At 41.2% G+C, this 22,708-nt stretch overlaps 1 protein-coding gene across 1 annotated transcript in view; it reads left to right on the top strand.

The window, feature by feature from the left end:
- The window catches only part of ALK (ALK receptor tyrosine kinase), a 678,293-nt gene that overhangs the window by 347,682 nt on the left and 307,903 nt on the right, over positions 1–22,708 (top strand). Inside the window, 1 exon segment of the mRNA XM_032497290.1 lies at positions 17,782–17,983. Within this exon segment, the coding sequence (XP_032353181.1) occupies positions 17,782–17,983 (202 nt within the window).

Here is a 22,708-nt window from a genome sequence, read left to right as displayed (position 1 = left end):
ATATATTCCAAATGAAGGCTCACTCAACGTCCCTTGAGGCCTAGTAACAAGCTTCCAGAAACCTAGGAAATATCATCAGTATAAACCTGTGCAGGTAGAATATTGATCAGAAAGCTCTGTGTTGAATGTAACTTCAGGTTTAAATGAAACCTAGATAGTTCTCATAGACCCCATTAAACTTACTAACAAAACCTAAAACTTCTTGATAATAACTTCCATTTAAAGTAGAGTGAACCCATGAAATCACAGTGGCTGCCTTTCTAATGCCTTTCTCTGGCCCAGCTCCATGTAGGTCCCTGTATAATGACTATGACCTTGAGAATGTGTCCCTACTGCATTTCTTGTATCCCTCATAATTGAAAGTTGTCAACAACAACTTCAGTGCTCAGGATAGTCTTGTTAGTGATAGTAATGATTGTGATGACAGTGATAATGAGAGTCAACAGTCACTGAGCCGCTGATGAACACCAGAGAGGATGCTAAGTTTTACATGGTTTTCCTCTATGAATCCTCACTGCAGTGCTTTAAGAGGGTCCTGTCACTGTCCCTATTTTATAGATGCCTTAGGCTATTTACTTCATCCTACAGTAAGATTATACCACACATAATGCAGAGCCAGGATTTGGCCCAGGTGGTCCATGTGGGGCCATGACCACTCCAGGCTGCAGCATCTCCCAGGTTAGCTCCCATGTAACCAGTTGGGCCATTGCAGGTGCAGAACTCTGATGCCAAGTTCTCCTTTAGGCCAGTTTTGACCATCTCCTCCCTCAGTGGAGATGCAGCCACTAAGTATTCCAGTCCCTTTCTCCTTCCTCCTACATTATGATCCTTTAGCTTGGCTCTTAAGGCAGTTTCTTTCTGCACAAACTTACACTTCTAACAGCCTGAAAAGACATTATTTCTTCCATAACCGAATGTTTTTTTTTCTGTACCATTTTTGTTAATGTTTCACAATTACCCTTTTTCTTTAGTCCTAAACAACTGATTGATCTTCGTGTTTTTTTATTCTGATTTTTGAAACTCAAAGCATTCTTGTTTTCCAAAGAAATTGAAAGTCTGCCCCTATTTATTTACTGTCATTACCTATGGCCATTAGAATGCAAGACGCAAGATACCAACTGCATTTTCAGACTCTCACAATGGGTGTCATTTCACCTTCTGCTTCTTTAGCTGGTCTTTAGTTATAGAATTTCTGAATTGAAGTTAATATAAGTCATATTCATTCGGTCCAAACCAAGGGACCAGGGAGGATTATTGGCCAATTATTGCTACCAAAAACCCAAACCCGTTCTTGCCAGACCTTTTTTTCCCCAGAGCACCTGAATCTACAGATATTTATGTGGTTGATGTTTCCTGACTTTTAAACATTGCCTGCCATTCTAAATTTAAAAGCCAGTGTTGACCAAGACTTGAGCCAAAAGAAAGCCCACCCACAGACAATGGCCTCTAAGGACAGATGATTTGCAAACACTTTTCTAAACCTTCTTTTCCAGGCCTTGACAATTTAGATCTCACTTAAAATTTACGGCTTTTCTCTCTTGCTAGCTGCAATAGCTAAGGAAGTCTTAAAAAAGTTTAATTTACAATATAAATTCAGTGACTTCACTTAGATTTTCTTTTTTTTTTCACTTAATGATTTCTATGAATATAATTATGCTTAAAAGTTCCATCCAAAGATCCATAAAGCAATTGGTATACCTTTAAATATAGTAATTATTTTTATCAAGTATTACTGAAATTAATACTAAGGAAAGCCATTATAGAACATTCAAGTTCATCAGTATAGAAAAATAAATTGGTAAACTTTACATATAAGATTTGAAAGCATAAAAATTGTTCAAATTGTTAACATTAAAAACAAAGTTAAATGGCAAACAACAAACGGGAGTAATTTCTTTTAGCAAATATAACAAAGGGTTAATAGCCTTGTTTGAAAGAGTTCTTACACAATCAACGAGGAAAACACTAAACTTCCTATAGATAACTAAACAAAAGAAATGACCAGACAATTTACAAAAGAGGACAAATAACTAATTAAAGAACATATGGGGAAATGATTCAACCTCACTAGTAATTAAAGAAATGAAAATTGAAACAACAAACATTGTAATTCCCATTGCAGGCAAGAGTACAAAAAAAAAAACAAAAAAACAAAAAACCAGTAACCTCCATGCATTGCTGATGGGCAAAATGGAAAATCTTGCTGGCAACCAATTAGTTAACATAAATTAAGAGTTCAGTTCTGTTTAAGTAGCTATTGAGCTCCTTCTGTGTGCTAGGCATTGCTGTATGCAGATGACAAAGGCCTACCCTTACTCTTAATGAATGAGTGTGTCCTGTGTGGGAGACAGGTACAGGTAACTCCATCATTAGGAAGTAAGTGGCAGAGACGTCCACAGCGCTTGGCAAATGCAGGATTAAGACAATCGCTCAACCTGGAGAGTTCGGAAGGATTATTTGAAGAAATGACCCTGAGCTGAGTCTTAAAGGGTGATTAGAATGTAGCTGGATGAAGAAGAGCAATGAGAAGGAAGAAAAGAAGGGAAGACAATCTCTGCAAAAAATAGAGCATGAGCAAAGAGACATGGTATCTGCAGGAAGTTTGGAACTGCTGCAGCATCCAGTGTGGAGCAGGAGGCTGCAGAGGGAGCCTGGCCGGCCATAATTTGGTAGCTTAAACTTCAACCCAGAGGCAGCACAAGATATAGAAGCAGGGAAGAGACACAATTAGACATGTATTTTTTAAATCCTGCATAAAAGTCACTGTGGTTTATTTTTCTAACTTAAAAAGTAACAGATGAGGGGAGGAGGGTATAGCTCAAATGGTGGAGCACATGCTTAGAATGCACGAGGTCCTGGGTTCTATCCCCTGTACCTCCTCAAAAAGTAAATAAACCTAATTACCTCCCCCGCCAAAAAAAGTAACAGATGAAAACAAACAACCCAATTAGAAACTGCGCAAAGGACTTGAATAGACACTTCTCCAAAGAAGATGTACAGATGGCCAATAAACACATGAAATGATGCTCAATATCACTAGTCATTAAGGAAATGCAAATCAAAACACAATGAATACCACTTTATACCCATTAATATGGCTATTATTTTTTTAAAAGGAAAATAAAAAATGTTGCTAAGAATGTAGAGAAATTGAAATTGTTGCACATTGCCGAAGGGAATATAAAATGGTGTAATCACCATGGAAAGCAGTTTGGCAATTCCTCAAAAGGTTAAACATAGAATTACCCTATGACCCAGCAGTTTCACTCCTAGGTATATACCCAAAAGAACTGAAAGGAGGGACCCAAACAGATACTCATATACCAGGGTCCATAACAACATTGCTTATAGTAGCCATCATTATTTATAACAGCCCAAATGTCCACCAACAGATGAATAGATAGACAAAATGTGGTATATACACACAATGGAATATTATTCAGCCTTAAGAAGAAATGAAATTCTGACACATGGTACAACATGGATAAACTTTGAAGAAATGCTAAATTAAATAAGCCAGTCATAAAAAGGCAAATACTGTATGATTCTACTTATATGAAGTACCTAGAGCAGTCATATTCATACTGACAGAAAGTAGAATAGAGGTTACCAGGGCTGCAGGAAGTGGGTAATAGGGAGATTGTTTGGGATGATGAAAAAGTTCTGGAATTGGATAGTTGTGATAGTTGAACAGCATTGTGAGTGTACTTAATGCCAATGATTTGTACACTTATGGTTAACATAGCAAGTAAGTTTCATGTTGGGTATATCTTACTGTAATAAAAAATATTGAAAAAGTAACATGTTTTGGAAAATTCAAAAAAGTATAAAGAAAAATATTCTGCCATCCGGAGTTACCCATTTATCCTGGGGTTAATAATCTTAAGTGTTTTCTCTTTCCAAATATATACTCATAAATTTCTTACACGTATTTTACCATATTGGGTCATCCTATCCATGCTTTTTTGTAACTGCCTTCTCCGTATAATGATAGTGAACATCACAGGTGTTTATACAGCCTGATGGTTAAGGATGTAGTAAGCCCTGGAGAGTTTGTGTCTTGGTTTCACTGCTTACTTGGTACCAGTTGTGTGGCACTGAGAGGTCACCTAATCCTAACCCTCTAAGCTTGTTTCTGAATCTGTACAAAGAAAATGATAATAATGGTACCAAACACATGGGTTCTTGAGGGTTAAATTAGATCCTAAGTAGGCAGAAGCGCAGTGCCTGGTAATCAGTAAAGGAAAGCTGTTGTCATCATTAGTAGGAGTATTTAAAAGAATCCTCACTTATTTTTAAGACAGAATTCTATTAGCTTCATGAAGTACTTCGTCACGTGGATACACCATACATTACTTAACTAATCTCCTATGTCCGGCATTTACCGGTAAATTTCTAAATATTTGCTCACATAAATAGTGCTAAGTGACTTTGCAAAGAAATCTTTTTGGATAACTCTATTTTTTCAAAGCAAATTCCTTGAAAGGAAACAGTTGGGTCAAAGAATAAGCACAGTTTAAGGTTTGATACATGTTGGTGGACTGCCACTTCAGAAAGACTACTATTCGGGGGAGCAAGAGAACAACTTTTTCTATAATAGCAAAGAATTGGGAACAACCTAACTGTCTAAACTAAAGAAATAGCTTAAATGTGATGTCCACTTACTGAAATATTATAGAAGTATTTATAAATATGTTTGTAAAGCCTACACAAGAGCATAGAAAATGCTTATGACATAATGTTAAGTGAGAGAGCAAGGGAAAAAAGTATACTTAGTGGAATTATAAATTTAAAAAATTTTATGCATGTGTAGGAACAAAAAACACAAACAAAATACAAAGTTTGAGTAGTAGAATTATAAACAAATTGCTTTCTCTTACTGTTTTTTTCCCAAATTGTGTTTAATGAGAATACACAATGTTTATAACAAAAAAATAATAATTTCACTGGGAAAATATGATTTGTCCCTGTATTTGAAGGCTGTTATTGAAATTTAGTTTCAAATTGCAAGTAGATCTTTAAATAAGCACCCATAGTAATGAAGCCCATATTTCAATTTTCTGGTTGAAAATTTTTCAGATACAAGGTCACCTTGAGCCTTATCTATATATTCAAAGACTGTGGTGCTTGGAGATTTCTGCTGTATGGTATTGGAATCAGCAGCAAGATCAGGCAGATATTATTTCCCAAAGGAAATTAATCTAACAGGATTCTGGGAGATACAGTTACATGTTACCCAAAGGAGCCGAGATGCTTTTGTGAGGGCTGTCATCCAGGGAAAGGCTCTAAATCTTCAGTCATTTGTGTGGACCTCCTAGTGGGCCCCTCAGTCTGCACCACCCTGAGCTGATAGGCAGGTTAATTGATATCTCTGAACCTTAGTTTCCTCATCTGAAAATTGGGTATAATAATCACAAAGCTACCTTATCGAGTTGTTGTAAAATCAAATGCAGTAAACATTGTAAAATGTTAACCTAGTGCACAGGACATGTTAGGCACTCATTAAATGTTAGCCATCATTATTGTTACTATCATCTTGTAGTTCACTCTCTGATTTTACAGATAACAGTGAAGCCTGGGGAGATGTGACTTGTACTTTAACAGAAAGAGCCATGAATTTGGAGTAAAATAACCTGGATTGTAGCAGTGATTGAAGCGGTTTCTCATCCAGTGGCCTAGGGCAAGACCCTTGATCCTCAGAGCAGTGCTGCCCAATAGAAATATGAGCCAAAAAATGTAATTTTAGATCTTCTAGAAATCATACTACAAAAAGTAAAAAGAAACAGGTGAACTTAGTTTCAATAATGTATTTTATTTAACTCAATATATCTAATATTATCATTTCCACATTTATCAATATAAAAATTATTCATGAAATATTGGATATTCTTTTTTCTGTAATAAACCTTTGAAATCCAGTGTACATTTTATATTTACAGTACATGTCACTTTGGAGCCTAAATTTTCATCTGAAATATTTGATCTATATTTCATAAAATTTATGGTTGAAAAATTAGATTCACATACCCAAGTTGTTCCAAACGTATTTTTCTAATAATCAAATCAAGTGTCCATTTTTGAATTAATTTTTAAATTAAGTTTAAAGTTTTTAAAATTAAAAAACTTGAATTCAGTTCCTCAGTTTCTTGATCCACATTTCTTGATCCACATCAGTAGCCACATGCCATATTAGACACAGCTACAACTGAGGAAAGCATCTATTTAACCAAGTTGTTATACAACTGTTTGTATGAGAGAGTTTTATAAATCATGAAATGCTGTCCAAATAGATTTCTTCTCCTCCCAAAATCACCCAGCTAGTGAGAGGTGGCACAGGCAACAAAACTTGGGCAGTGTAATTTCCACATATGAACATTTGAAATCTGAACAATATTCATCTTGAGCCTTTTGATTTTTTTAACTGTGATCCACAGTTAAGAAATACATTTTACAAAACAACATGGTAGACAGAAATGTATGTGTGTGTGTGTATGTGTGTGTACATGTATAGATCAGAAGCCATTATTTCCCAAAGAAAAATTATAATATGGATACTTTATTGTTTTCCTCTTCCTGATCTCCTCCTCCTCTTTCTTCTTCTCCTTTTTATGTAATGCTGGTTGCGGCCCACTAAACTGATTTCATGGCCTACTAATGGGTTACAAACTGCTATTTGAAAAATACTGATCTTAAAGAGTCCAAACTTCCAGGCATTTAAAAAAATTGATTTGTTTTGTGTTGCAAATAATACTCCTGTATAGTCACCAGTCAGTTCAAAAGGGAAAAATGTTCTCCCCAAAATAAATAAGAAGAATGACACTATTTTAGATAAGATACAAGGAAACAAGTGAATTACCCACCTTTTTTGTTACCTGTAATTTCTTTATCCATTCAAGAAATGTTTCTTGAGGGAGCACTGTCCCTGTCATTATGTTAGGCACTGGATAGCTGGCCCAAAATAGACAAGGTTACAGAGCATCAACTATAAAACAGCAGAAACCCTCGCTACAGTGGCTTAGCCAAATAAAGATCTTGGGTGTTGGGTTGTATTTTTCCCATTAGAAGAAGACCAGAGACAGGCAATGGTGCAGATATCCAAAAACAGCATTAGTGACTCAACTCTCATTACCTTTCTATTCCATATGCTCATGCTTGCCGCTTCATGGTCAGGAGACAGCTGCCACACCTCCAGGCATTATGTCCACATTCTAGGCAACAAGAAGAAAGAAGCAGAGTGAAGTTATCCCCAAATTGTCCAGAACAGAGTTGCCAGATAAAAACAGGATGTCCAGTTAAATGTGAGTTTCAAATAAACAATAAATAATGCTTTTAATATAAGTATGCCCTATGCAATATTTGGGACATATTTATACTGAAAAAAGTATTCATTATTTACCTGAAACTCACATTTAACTGGGTGTCCTGTGTTTTTATGTGCTAATTCTGCAACCCTACGAGCACAATGCTGCTTACATTTCACTGGCCAGAACTGCGTCCTCTCTGGAAGGAAGGCCTATTAAAACCAGTCATTTTTTTTAACTTCCAGTCTCAATAAAAGAAGAAGGCAAGAGAGAAGGAAGTTGGTTGGGGTGCTGAGTGAGCCAACCTGTGGTGTCTGCTACGGGTCAGTTATCCTCTGGCCTTCCTTGTAGGACCATAGTAAGGAATTTGGATTTTAATCTATTGTCAGTGAGAAGCCATTGAAGAATTTAAAACAAGGGAGTGACTAAATTACATTTAAGAAGATGGCTCTGGCTACTGTGTAGAATGTTGGGGGGAGGGGAAGTGGAAAGTGGAAGACCAATTAGAAGAAGCTGGCTCATTCTAGAACCTTTGAGAACTTGGCTTCACCATTTTCCTTTGCCTGGTCTGCCTCAGCTTCCTGCATGTGAGCTTCCTCTTCTAAAAAGCAAAGAGTTGGGCAAGATGGTGTCGTGTTGCTCCGTGCAGCATTCCCAGAGTGGCATGTGGTGATACAGTGGCCTTCCCTTGTTTTGCGCTTTGTGGCTTGGCTGTTTCAATGTTTGCTTCTCCTTCAACAATAGGGTGTCTAAGACCCTCAGCACATGAATGTCAGGTCTTACTATCATGTGGCTGAGATTCTGAGACCCCCACAAGGAAATGGGTCAAAAATTGCTTTTTAAATTTTTAATTAAAAAAATCAATGAACTGCACAAATAGAGTAATAATATCTGCTACCTCTTAGCAAAATTTAAAAAGTAACATGGAAGATTTTTATACTCTGACATCTGGGACTGAAGCAAAAATTGAACAATCTGATTCCAGAGCTAAGAATCTACGAGGAAAAGGGAAAACCTAATTTTGTGCTTCTTTCCCCCCAAAGTGGATTTTGTTGCGGCAAAAGCACTTTGGTCCCCTGACTCCTTTTTGCCCTACCCCACTGCAGCAGACATTTTCCTCTCCTTCCTCCTGCTTCTCATTGAATTAAATCAATTGTTTAGTTTTCATTTGGCTGCTTCTTTCTCCTGCTCATCACATCAAGTGCTGTTCTGTTTTCCTTGAGGATTACCACAGTGAGCTCTTAGGGAAAAGAGGTTTCTCAGCACTTTAGCTTGATTCCTTCTATTTATATGCTTTGCCTTTTATTATCTTTTTTTGCTGACTCCCCAGGACACACATGCAGTATGTAGAGATTTTTAGCCTTTTCCTTTTTTCCTAAATGAAACCCATTGGTTAAAAACAAAAACAAAAACAAGAACAAAATGTGTCTCCCCAAAAAAGATTTGTTTTTTTTTAACAGGGTCAGAGATCTAAAAGGGGATCTATATAAACATACACACACAGATATACATATGTAAATATATAGATGTATATGCACATAAAATATATACATATATAGCTATGCATAAACATGCACATGCAAATATATACATATGTATATATTTACTGTAAGTACACACAAGCATAAATATATTTTACCATTTCTAGGGAAATTTTGCCTCAGTTAACTTGGACCCGAGAGATAATTTACAGATTTTCACTAAACGTGCAAATGTACTACTACTTTAGGATACAGCTGAAATCATAGTGTTAAGATTAATAATACTGTTAAGAAAAATCAACTCTCTCTATCCTCCCTTGCCTTCCTTAATGAACACACTTGGTGTTTCTAATCATTTGATCTCAAAAACTGATACCATTTCTCTTCAAAGTGCTTTCCAGTGAAGGTGTAGTACAGCAATACATTAAGCCCTAGTGGTGGAGGATAGCAGAGCAAATTCCAAATATTTGACATCACAGCAGAGAGAGGCGGTAAAAGTACACAGGGCTGGGACTGAAGGAGCTGGGTCCTAACGCAGTTCAACTGGCCACTGTGGAATCTAGGCACAGCCCTTCAACTCCCTGGTCTGAATGTCTTCAACTGCAAGGTAAAAAGGTTGAACTAAATGATTCCCAAGAGCTCCAGGTCTTTGAAGTTCTGGATTCCTAAATTATCCCATTTTTAGGCAAAGCATGCCAGTGAAGACAATCCCACATATTCCTTCCTCTAAATTTCAAAACTCTGTACTGAAACCTAAAACCTGAGTTGAGGTTACATTTGGTAGCAGAATTAGAATTTTAAAAATAAACAATAAGGGAGCTCTTTCCATGGTCCTGATTTGTTTTGGGACTTCATAAGACCACATAAACAGAAGAGACCCTAAAATACTGCCAGGTGTTGGGGACCACCCTAAGCCCCCAAGAGTGATTTCCAAAAGATTACTTGTCTGTCTGGATCCCACTTGCCCAAGCCTTAGTCTGTGATTTAGATCTGAGACAGCCAGATAGGTAGGCTTGAGATCATCTGCGGGGCTTAATCCTCAGAGTTTTAGGAGTACAAAGAGAGAAAGTGATGTCTGGGGAAACTGGCCATAGAATATTTGAGCAGAAATATCATTGTAGATCTCTATCATGGGCAGGCAGACACTGGATGTTCCACTATTTTAGACAGGGAGTCTGAAAACCTTACTCCTAATCCCACATCTACTACTATTTTGTGATGTGACCTTGGATAAGTCCTTAGCTTTGCTTCTTGGTTTTCTCCCCAGTACAGCAATGGGGCCACCATGTTTGTTTCTAGCTCTGACATTCTAAAAGTCAGAGTTTTTAGGTATCCTCAGGTAGAGAGAAAAATGCACTAATTCAGAGGAGCCTTTCCAAAAGTATGATTTTGCCATAAGAAGCTTAGTTCTTGAAGAGAGGACAGTTTGAAAGTCATACAAACAGAGAAGATTTATGATTTAAGAGATGATATAGATGTGGACACAGCTATAGATGTATTTCTCACTTCCACACTACATTCATTCTTATCATGATGTTTTTTCCTTTCTTACTTTCTGAAAGTGGTCTCGAGCAGAAATAGAATAGAAGAGGGTTTCAAAGCATATTTCATGGTACATTATACACAATAGCAAGAGTTCTGTGCCCAAAGGAGTTTGGGAAATCTTCATTTTAAATTCCACTCTTGAAGAGTCAAAACTCTTAATGGCATATTAAGATTCTAAGAAGTCCTGCAAGGCAAGAGCCTGTTTACTTTTGTTTAACCCAATAATCTTCAAAATTACTTGGTTATGAGGCTTTCTCATAATGCCTATTAACACCCTGTGGGGCTCGTGTTCTACGGAACATACTCTGGGTGATGTCACAGCATTATTCTCTGATGCTGCACCTAGCGGCTTGTGTCTGCACATTGCACTTTTGTGCATATTCCAGCCCATTAAACTTCTGCTGTTCCTTAGGTCCCACCTAATATGAATGGCATCATGATCAAGTCATAGCTTATACTAATGATTTAATAGTTTAATTGCAATGTAGATAGTTAACCAGTGGTGCCAGAATCATATGTGATTTTTTGAGATGGAACTCTGTACATGCATTTGTTTATTCATATTCTCACACAAAGAATATGATTAAGAGACTTCTAGTTCAGGATGGTGGACGGAGCACACATTTGTCTTCTTCTCTCCTTCAATCCCACTAAAGTGATAACAAAGGATTCAACAGAGGAAGAAATCCTGAATAACAAACAGAACAGGAGGGGAACCATGAGTGAATTCTAGAACCCAAAGAGGAGATGGAAGATGTAGATGAAGGAAATAAAGTGGCCATAGCTGAGAAGATGCAAAAGGGGATTTAGAGCAGAAGAGGGGGCCCATCTGCTGGAGGCACCACAATAAGTACTGATAAGGGATCCTCTGGAAGGAAGGATGAGAGTCAGGAGGAAAAATGGGATTCCTCTGTGGTGTGATTAACTATTGATCTCCACCCACTTTCAACCCCATTTTTCCAGATGAAAAGGTAACAGGATGCTTAACCACAGGGGGAAGAAACAGGGGGTGCTCCTCTAAAGATTCAAGTGGACTGACAGAACTAGGGCCATTGGTGGGAGCATTTAGGGTTCATGCAGAGGGTGATGTGTCCATGATGCTGGAGTTGGCCACTGCAGCAAGGCCTGCCCCTCACCAGCCTCACCAGGCCAACTCTTACAAGGAGAACAAGCACTAACTAGGTACAGAGAAGTTCCTGTCAGCGCTCCTAGTCTCTCCTGTCTCTGTGTAAGGGGCTGACCCAGGACCACCCTACATATGATAGCCCAGCAGCATGAAAAGGAAATATCTACATAAATTGACACCAGAGAAAACAAAAATAAATAGGTAACAGAAGTTAACTTGAGAGATAAAGCTCTTCAGAAAGAATCAAGACTGAGAAGAGAGAGAATGAAACTATCAGAGAAATAATAAGACACATTTACCAGAGGTGAAAGAAACACGTGTTTTCTAAAAGAGTCGACCAAATGCCACCAAGGAACTTTTATAGAGATCCATTCCTAGATCCATTGTATTGAAATTTCAGCACCTCAGTGTTAAAGAAAGATACTGATGCCTTCCAAAGAGGGAAAAAACCAGACTGACTACAAAGAAATGAATAGTAAAACCAGCCTCAGACGCCGCCTCAGTCACACAGATGCTAGACAACACTAAAGCTGTGCCTTCAAATTTCTGAAGCAAATTTTCCAATTTAGAAACTATAGCCAGAAAATCTATCAACCAAGTGTGAAAATAAAATAAAAATATTGCGGATACTCAAAGTTTTGCAAAGTTTCCCCCTGAGGATGGTGAGACTAATGAAAGAGCTCTCGTCAAAAGAAATTCTAGAATGATAGCATTACTGGAGGCCCAGAAAGCAACTGGTACAAATTAAAAACAGGAAATCAACATCTTCAAGAAGACTGGAGAGATTTTTCAGGGAGTATGTTGAAGTGTTAGTGATATGGTGCAAAAGGCAGACAGAAAATAAATAAAATAGAAAAACAATTAGACATTTCTGGAAAAACAAACTGCCCAGGAGAGTCCTGATTCAAATATAAGGCAAATTATAATGTGCCATAATTTTGACAAGTGAAAATGTGAGAGAGAGAGAATGAATACGAATATTCATTTGATCCTGATGCTGGCAACATTCTCCGTGGAGTGGGATGCATTACTGGACCTATAAAGAAGCTTATAAATATAACCCTTGCTCACTACAGGGGAAAAAAAGGACATATAGTTATCAGTATAAAAGCTCTATTTGTTGATTTTCAATGTTTAGCATCAACCTGTAAACAAAACACTAGACTTAATCATTCTTACACAGTTTTGACAATGTACAGGAAAAGCTCAGCTGCCTTGGGAGATGGACATGGATGAGGAAAAGTGCAGAAGAGCAGGAAGACTCACAGCAGCATCTTCCAGGGAGGAGAGTCAGGTGATGCTGGCTAAAGCTGGTGGAACATGTAATAAATTTACCATGCAAAGTTAAAAGGGAAAGTAATAGGAAAGTAAAAAGGGATTTAAAAAATAAAGAATTAGAAGGGGAAGAGTATCATTTTTCTTAATGTACCATCAATGTTAAGGGGCCTAAAATTGTTACACCAACAAATAACACTGTGATCATAATACTTAGAATCATGAAAGCAGTTGCCAAAAGATTAGAAATCTTTAAAAATATTTTTGGGACTTGGTGAGAGGAGCATGATTTAAGGATAGTTTTTTAAAAAATTATTATTACGTGCTATTCTGAACTATTTGATTCCTTGTCGTATGTATAAATTACTTTGATTTTTAAAGTCATTGAGTACCTGCTGTGTGGCAAGCGTTGTGTTCAATACGAGAAGTTTAGAAGTGGTACCAGCCTGATAGCAGAAACATCTATAGAAACAAGTGATGCTAAGACTGGAGTCCTTCCTGGGGATGTATTTATGTAAATCAGAAGAGTGGAAGCAGGTCAGGGAATCACATTTTACAGAGTATTTGGCCCATTGACTGAAACTGTTGGTGTACAAGCCTCAGAGAAGTGAATTAGAAGAAGAAGTCTTTAGGATTTAGGGGCTTGGAGACTTGACATGTTTCCTTTAGACTGATCGTATTCTAGGCAGGCAGACAGAATTACTGACAGTTTGGAGCTGTAAGGGTTCTCAGAGAGACTCTATCCAACCTTTTCATTTTACAAACAAAGGAACCTTGGTAGTGACAGAATCAGCACTCAAATTCAGTCCATTTTATTCCAAGTTTAGTGACACATAAAAGGAGCTCCTGACTAAGACACCCCTCAAAGCAGGAAATCAACATTCATCACATTCCTACTAAGGGCCGGGCACTGTACTGGCCACTCCATGCATGTAATTTAATTTAATCTCCACAACAGCCACGTGAGGTAGGCTGCACTCATTATTAAATCTGAGCAAATGAAGGTTTAAAGAGTTTAAATAATTTGTCTAAAGCCTAGAACTGGATAGAGAGAGATCCTGAATATGGAAGAGTCTGTCTGATCTCAAGATTCATGCCATTTGGTTTTTGGCTCATAAGTTTGAGCCCTGCTATCTAGGATGAGAGTGACACATCCCTGTGCTGGTGACCAGAGGTAAAAATAACAACCATTTCATATTTAATCACTGAATAAATCAACACAATCCAATAATAAGGAAACCATGATCGTGGCACCGTGTAAGCAGGGCTCTTTGATCTGCTTCTCCACCCTCCGTGGCTCACACTGGGGGAAGGTCTGTGAGCTGCCAGGTCATCCTTCTTAATTAGAAGGGACCCCAGAGCCTTCCCTTAGCCCCAAGCTATTCTGAGCAAAATAAACAGGAAACAGGAATGAGGGAGAGGAGAGATAAATTCTCACTAACTTTAAAAGATTTATACTGACAATATCCCAAGGAATTTATGAAATGCATTTTTTCCTTTTATTTTATTTTTGGGGGGTTGAGGAAAGCTGCTGATGAAGAGCTAGCTCTCAACTATAGAGTTTCATTGAGAGTGAAAATACTTTAAGCTCAGTCTCTTATTGACAGTCCAGTTGCACAAAATAAAATTCATATAAACATCATTTCACATATTAGAACTGGAAAAGTAATCTATCTTCCAGTCAGCCTTGAAAGAGTCTCATGGAAGTACTGAATCACAAGGACAGAATTTACATGTGTTTCCACACCCAGGAGGAGGGTAGAGGGGTACAGGAAGCATTCCAAGGCACATCAACTTCAGCTTGCTTCACTCCTTCTGGGAACTTGAGTTTCTCAAGGGTATGTGTGTGTGCGTGTGTGTGTGCTTGCGCGCATGCGTGCACACACGCATGTAATCTTTCTGAGAAGAAGGGAGCCACCTCCTTTATTTTGCCCAACTTTCCACTAACAAAGAACATCAGAGTAGGGTCTCAGACCAGGGTACAGTTGTTGCTCCCTTATATGTGACGTGCGTGGCTTCATCCTAACCCGAGTGTGCCCCCAGAGTGTCTGGAGTAAGACTGCCCCCCAGAGATGCTTCCAGTGCTCTCACCTGCTCTGAACAGATGCACACTAACCTAGTATTGGGAACCCCAGTGGATCCCAGAGTCTGCCTCTAACATGGCACCTTTGCTTACAACGGTAACACACTAAACACATCACATTTGCATTTATCACACCCTTGCCTGTGTGGACTGGTTGTGGAGGATGAGGTTGGGTCATTATTGATCCCCCTCTCCCAGCCATACCAGATTAATCTTCCTGAAACACCACTCTGATGATATCCCTATCCTACTCAAACCTTTTCTGGCTCTCTGTTGTCCACAAAATAAAGTTGAACATCTTCAGCCAGGAATTAAATGTTCTCTGGTTTGGTCCACACCCACCACCCTTCCTTAATTCCCAGCCTTCTCTTCATGTACCCCATTCTGCAGCCAAAGGCCACTACACATTTTCTACATTTCTGCCTTGACTCCTCTTCCTCTCAACTCCTGCACAGCTGTCTCTGCCAGTATCTTTGTTTTCCTCTCCCTTTAAGATCGAACTTAAAGGTCATCTTCTTTTTGACTCTTCCCAACTGAACCTAATGTCTCTTTCATAGTGCCTCTCAAAGTTCTTTATCTGTATGTGTCTTATGACTCTATAACCTCTACTTTTGATTAAAGTTAGTGCAGGTATCTCATCACTCCTACAGGAGTGTTCCTTGAAGCCCAGAACTGTGTCTGGCTCACGTCTGTGTCCCCAGGGTAGAGCCAATGCTTGGGTGTTTGCAGAAAGTCGGCATCCAATAAGTGAAATTTGAGGGCAGAAAGGAGTGAGTAAGAAAATCAGTGAACAAATGGATTTTGTCCAGTACCCATCTCCCTATCTTTCTCCTTTTCCACCCCTCTGAGTTCTGAGATACACAACTTGGCCGCAAGGCACCCTGGTCATATTTTAGGATGAAGAATACAGTGGGACAATGAGAAAGATACAAGGGGAAAGTACTGGTTAGGAGTCCAGAGACCTGGAGTCTGGTCTGAACTTTCAAATTAAGACTTTGGACGAGTCATTTCCTCATTCTAATCTCCAGACTGATTCTCTAGAAAAGCAAGGGCATTATATTAGATGATCTTTAAGTTCTTTCTAATTCTGAGTCTTTGATTCTAATTCCTTTTACCTCTATGCCCTTGACAAGAATATCTCCCCCACTGTAAAACAGGGTAATAATGGAGATTATTTACTGAGAGTTGTAGAGCATTTTTCTAAGGCCCATATGCCATGCTGAAACTTCTCAACAATTACAGAGGATTTGGTTTCCAGTGCTGACCTATGCCCCCAATTCAGCTCCGAAGCAGTCTTGTGCTGACCTCATCCTGATTTTAACTGAAAGTCACATTTATCTACTCCCAGAATATTGTAACTCTCCAAATTTCCGATGCAGTATGTGTCCTCGGAAATGCTTTGTTTCTGGTAGGAATCCCCTTCTCGTTCATCTGCATCATTCTCTACTGTAGGCCACTAGTGCCTTTGCCTACTCAATAAATTGCATTATCTGTAGGAGACTGTTTTGAAGTACCTGGGCAGGGAGTGGTTTGAGAAGACTGAGCACTCATTAGCTGGTTCCCAGAGGAGGAGTTGGGGATCTTGTTGGAATAGGCCTTCACCACAAAAGGAGCAGCATCTAATGGTCCAAAACTTCAATGTGTAAGTGTGGCAAGTAAAATTAACGCATCAGAAGGGATCCCGGGAACAACAAATGGTGCCCTGCTTTTATGCTGACAGTAAGCCCGTGGGTGCAGGCTTCTTGCAGGTCGCTTGGCCTGTGCTACTTGAATTAGGGTTGGCTTGCCCTAGAGGGAAACGCTGCTACAGGCATGGAACCAGGAGGGATTTGTAGGGCTTTCTTTGTGGAGACTAGCTGCAATTCACATGATTAATAGACTCAGGAGCTGAAATGGATCATAAGAGATCATTGAATTTAGTCAACCCCCCCGCCTTTTATAAACAAGGAAACTGAAACCAGAGAAAATTAATGCTTTGCCCAAGATCACTTAGCTGGTAAGCAGCGGAGCAGGAGCCATGATCTTAATTACCATGAAGGTGACCCAAATAAGCCACCCACCTCTCAAGGAAAACCTTGAACTAGTTGTAACTATTTAAGAGCCTAGACCCAACCCATACACTCCTGGAAAATTCTGAATTGTCCAACAGATGTCAGTTGACTCCCAAGTTGGCTTGAATGTGATATGGATAACTCAGGTCAGCTCGGATTTAAACTGACCTGTGGGATGGCCTGAGATTTCCCAGAGTGTCCTGGTTTGTGAGATGTGGAGATACCCTACATGGATGTATATATGATGGAACTGATGTCCTATTTCCACTCTGGGCACATTAATAGGGGGAGGGACTCTCTTTAGGCTGTCCTCCTAGACTAAGAATGTCTTAGCACCTGGGGTGGGTTTCTGACTCTCGTCACTCTTTGAGGATTAGGTAATCCTTCCTATTCTTCTCCTGTTTCTTATGTGGCTTTGTTATTTGTGCCTGTTGGCTGGCAAAGAATCTGTGAGCTGTCATGTCTACTTTAACGTAGAAGACAGTTAAAATCAACGAATTGATTATTTTATAAGGGTGTTTCCTCTCTACCTAAAACTGGGTAAAATGCTCTTCATGCTTACCTCACATAATCCTCACAACCACCCTTTGAAGTAGATGTTTTCATTCTCACTTTATAGATGAATAACCCAAGACTCAAACACATAGAGCTAGTAAGTAGGGGTGCTAGGGTGAGAACCTTGGTCTGCCTGATTATAAAGCCTAAGTCTCGAGTCATTGTCCTCTTGCCTCAGGCTTTACTTTTTCAAAGACCACCTAAAAAAGAGGCAAGAGGGCTATTTAGGTGTGTGAGAAGAAAGTAGGGGAAGCCTCCAGCATTGCTGACTTCGATGCCATTGGCCTTAAAATCCCACCTCAGCGCTGATGCTGGTCCTCCCATCTGGACACAATACAGAGGCCCTTTCCTTGTCTCTTGACAGGCTCCTTCCTCCTCCTCAACACCTCGGCAAACTCCAAGCACACCATCCTGAGCCCGTGGATGAGGAGCAGCAGCGAGCACTGCAGACTGGCCGTCTCCGTGCACAGGCACCTGCAGCCCTCCGGGAGGTACGTCGCCCAGCTGCTGCCCCACAATGAGGCTGGAAGAGAGATCCTCCTGGTACCCACTCCGGGGAAGCATGGGTAAGTCCTTCCCCGTGTCCAACATCCATTATATAAACAGAGATTTGGGTTTTGGCTACAAAGTTTCAGAGTCTGTGACATCTACTTAAAACTCACAATCGTCCTTTAATGGGTAGGGTCCAGATTGAGCCATTACTGCTAATATTCCCTGGGTGCTGTCTCAGGCAGTGATCTGTGGGGCCCTCTGGCTGCCCAGGCTGGCAGTCCTTCCAGAGGCCAGAGGACCAGCTGGCAGAGTGGGCATTTAATGAGTAAGTATTAAAGATATTTCTTTTCCAAAGTCCAGATGGAGCCAAGAAGAAAACAGCCAAGGGGAGTGTTAAAAGGCCAAAATGAAAATAATTTAATATGCAGGAAACTGGATTTTACCAGAAGAACTTTGGCAGGAAGGGAAAGAGCAAACTGTTGTGGCTGCCCGAGCAGGCCCTACGGGAATGTGGGACCCCAGAGCAGAGAAGGTCAGGGATGCGTCAACAGTACCAGTTCAGTAGGGAAACAAGCTTTGTCCTAGAACCTCCAAGGCTTACATAACACAGAAGTCATGCCCAGTACCCATGTCAGTGAGCTCACTTAAGCTTCTAGGACATACTCACTTGCTTACTCAGTGATCCACCAGGCTTCTAGAAGTAGTGACATTGGAAAGCAAACTTGAACAAAGGCATCTCTGTGTCTGCCTCTTTTTTCATTCTGTAAGACCCCAGTTTTGAGGGGCCCCTGTCTGATAATCAACAAGGGTGAGAGATCCTTCTTTGTGGCATGTTTGCTGGAGAAAGACCTCAAAATTCTAGCTAAGCTTAAACTTAACTTCCCTCTAAGAAAATACCCTTCAGAGGGGCTTCATCTGAACAATGATGTTACCCATATCCACCTCCATGGTATGCCGAGTCTGGGATGAGATCTTGCCTACTTCCATTCCAGTAAAGTTGTATGGATTCCTTACTAATTTCTTGAAAGTCTTCACCCCACCCGTCTGCCACTGGCCCGTCTGTAAGTAGTTGCACTTCAAGGAACTATAAGCTGCTACAATCCCAGCAGGAATGAAATCTTGGCTTCAAGAAGGATGCTCTCCTCATACCTAAATTTGTATCCATCTTCTCACCTCTGAAATGTCTTGTTGTACTGGCTGGGAGGGGCCCAATGTGTCTTGCTCTGTTCACCAGAAGTCAGAAATGTCAGGTGTCTGAGATGCCTGCTGTAAGGGATGAGCTGTCTCCTGATGGCCAAGCCTTCCTCCAGCAGGGTCTCCCTTTTCTGTGAGAAGCCCACATGTCAAGGCCTTCCATTCATGGGTGGCGCTGGTGGTGGCCTCTGCTGCAGTGCCATTCTATAGGTGTTTGCCTGATCTCATGAAAAGTTTATTCTGATTTCTGCTTGACATTCGTGTCCCACCAAGCTTGGTAGAGACCAGAGAGTGCTGCCTAGGGCTGTTGGGACTTCAGGCAATCCATCTGTTGAGGTGCTGCCTGGGGTAGGGAGACTCATTGATGCCAAGGGGGAAGTGGAGTTCGGGGTCTCCCTGAAATGCAGGCTGAGGATGTGCAGGTGTGTGAGGGGCAGAGTGCTGCAGGGTTTCAGCACTTCCTAAATAGCAGGGCTTGGTTCCTCCATAGTATGATCAAGAATAGGATCGCTCCTCTCTGTGGCTAGCCATGGGGGCTTGCAAAGAATTTTCCCCTCTTTGTCTTCCTATGCTCATAACTACCAAGTGAGTTTCCATTTAACAGTCAGGAAAACTGAGGCAGAGAGAGGAAATAGGAAGCCTGTTTATAGTAGCCAAAGTTGGACTCCAGGTCTCCCCTTTACTCATTTGTGTCCTTTCCTGGAAATCCATAGTGTCTCAGCAGGAATTCAGGGGGAGAGGACAGGGTTGGGAAAGAGGAAGCGGAATGTGAAGGAACCTTGCACAAACAGATGATCGAGATTCTTTGAATGAATCTAGCCAAGGACCATGTGATGGTAGTCTTCCCTCCACATGTGGTGAGAACAAGGACACCAAGACTGCATGGTGTGGGAGGCCATGAGCTTCCCCTGAGGTGGTCATGGTCACCAGTTTCAGTGTCCATCCCGCTGGCCAATGCATTTTCTTCCCAAGGTGACTCTTCCATCGCCAGAGTTGATCTGCCCCCTGGAGGGTGGGAGCTTGGGCAGGAGAAAGGGAGCAGGGGTGCTGGGCAAGCCCACTGACCTGGTGGTTTTGGTAGGGCTGCCCCTGTGTCTTCAGGTGCTTGGCCTCAGGCCAGGTTCCTAGCATCTTGTGTCAAGCTGTTCTCCCCTAGCCTTGGCAGAGCTGTCTTGGAGTTTGGTGATGAGCAAGAGTGATTCCAATCTAAATTAAAGATGCCTGAGCCAGCCTTCCTCCCTCTAACAAGATCAACATGGTGAGAGTGGAAGGTAGCAGCTGAAAGGGCACTCCTTAGACTGCTCTGCTGCATGGAGGAACTCCGCTGTCTCGGGCATGCTGGCGAGCTGCAGGGCACAGGCGCTTTTCCAACAGTGCAGAGAGCTCATGTGTAGAGTTGGATCCAAGTTGCTCAGCCTCGGTACTGTTGACGTCTGGGGCCGAACAATTCTTTTTGTGGACATTGTCCTGAGCATGGTCCCCGGCTTCCCAGGCCTCTACCTACTAGATGCCAGTAGCATCACCTAATTGACAACAAAAATGTCTCCAGACGTTGCCAAATGTCTCTTGGAGAGCAAAGTTGCCTCACTGAGAACCACTGAAATAAATAGAACATTTTAGAGCTGAGAAGAACCCTGGGATTTACCTGGTTCAACTGTGTCAGTTCCTAGGTGTGGGAACTGAGACCAGGAGAGGTGAGGGACGTGCTCCATGTCACATGATGTGTCAGTGTGGGTAGGCAGGTGTCTTGAGCCTTACATGTACGTGTATGTGCCAACCACCATACTAGGTCCCGGGTGTCACAGATATATAAGGCCCGGTCCCTTGTATGAGTAATAACTATTGTTAACACTAATTACACACTTCCTAGATGTGCTAGCCAATCACTGCTGTGCACTTTACATACATTTTGTTATTAATACTCCACAGCACAGTGAAGCAGGCACAGTTATTATCTTCCATTTCACAGATGAGGAAATTCAGTGAAGCCAAATAATTTGTTCAGGGTCACTGGCTAGACAGGGAAGAGGGTGTCTGAAGCTAACCAGCTTGACTTTAGACTATTTTACCCATTGCTGGATGAATTCAATTGGACCACAGTAGTGCAGCAGAAAAATTATTATGCTGTGAATCAAAGCCCTGAATTTAAGTCCTGTTTCACTATTCAATCATCAGTTCAATGACAATCATTTATTGGGTGCTTTGTATTAGGACCATACAGGTGCTAGGGATACAGAAGGCCAGCCTTTAATGGTCCAGGAAAGGATGTTCCATGAATGAGCTCTGTGACTTCATGCAAATTCCATCCCCTCCCAAACCTCAGTTTCCCCATCTGTAAAGTGGGAATGATTATGCCAGCCCTGCTCATGTGGTCATGTGGAGTCAATGCAATTAAGGATGTGAAGAGTTTCGCACACTCTGAGCAGGATGCAAATGTAAGAGGCCATTGCTTAATACCCGAATCTGCTCCATTCTGCTTAGAATTTGGGATCACAAAGGATTGAGACTCCCTGCTCTCTGGTTATACGGTCAGTGCCAGTCTGAAGAATCTTTAGGTTTTGAGAACCTTGGCAGTTTGCCTTGCTGGAAACTTATACCCTTTAGTGTCAGAGATGACCCCAGCAGCCCAGTGATCACCGTGATGAGGCGGGAGACTGAAATCTTGGTGGTGATGACAGTGATGATTACAGATAGGGCTGGCTTCCTCTCAGAACAGAACATGGTGGTTTGGGAACTGCTCCTGGGAAAACAACATTTGGCATTTGTAGTAACAAGGGAGGAAGTTGTCATAACAAAGTCGACTGGGGAGAAGCCTCACTCAGAGGAACAACAAGTCAGAGGCCACCAAGTCCCCCGGAAACCACTGAGTGGTGAGCACACGGTGCAGCATCATGGGAAGTAACAGCCTGCGTGGAGGCACTGGAGACAAGGAAGACAGTCGGGGAATCCCAGCAGCTGCTCCCTTCCTCATTGCCTGGAAGCAGCAGCCTGTGTGAGATCTAAATGACTCACAGAGCGTGAGCGCCCGCGTCTGCCAAGGCAGCCTGGCTTTGCCCGGGGTCTCCCAGGGGACAGCTGCCAATGAGTGCCTGGCCTTCTCATCTGCTCATCTGCCCGGCAGGAGTGGCTACAGGAGCAGGGAAGCAGAGAAATGGGCTGTCACATAGCCCAGCCCCGCTGGCTGCAGAATCCAGCAAGCAGAGGTCATCTTAACTAGAATTAGAGGCCATGAACTGAATGAATATAATAATGCATATTTAATATGAAGAGTTGTGAATTGGCGTAGGAAGATGGCTCACGTTGTACTTAGTACACACTAGATCCTTCTCAGTTCATAATTCATTTAACAGCTAGCGATTGAGCCCCTCTCATGTCATAGATGCTGGGAATACACAGCCAGAGATGACACAGTCACTGCTTTCAAGGAACACCCAGTCCAGTAAGGAAGAAGTGAAAGAGCAACAGCACATGCTTGTGCAGATGTTTTTAAATTAGGGCCCAGAAATTGTGAGAGGCCGAGCTGAGATCACCAGTCAGCAGTGCCAGCACAGGCAGCCCAGCTCCTGCATCTGCCTCCTGCGCAACCCTGCCTTTCGGCTGAAGGC

This window comes from Camelus ferus, chromosome 15, assembly GCF_009834535.1.
Source record: "Camelus ferus isolate YT-003-E chromosome 15, BCGSAC_Cfer_1.0, whole genome shotgun sequence".
Classification (NCBI taxonomy): domain Eukaryota; kingdom Metazoa; phylum Chordata; class Mammalia; order Artiodactyla; family Camelidae; genus Camelus; species Camelus ferus.
Note: the sequence above shows the minus strand (reverse complement) of the source record. Positions and strands in the feature narration are given on the sequence as shown.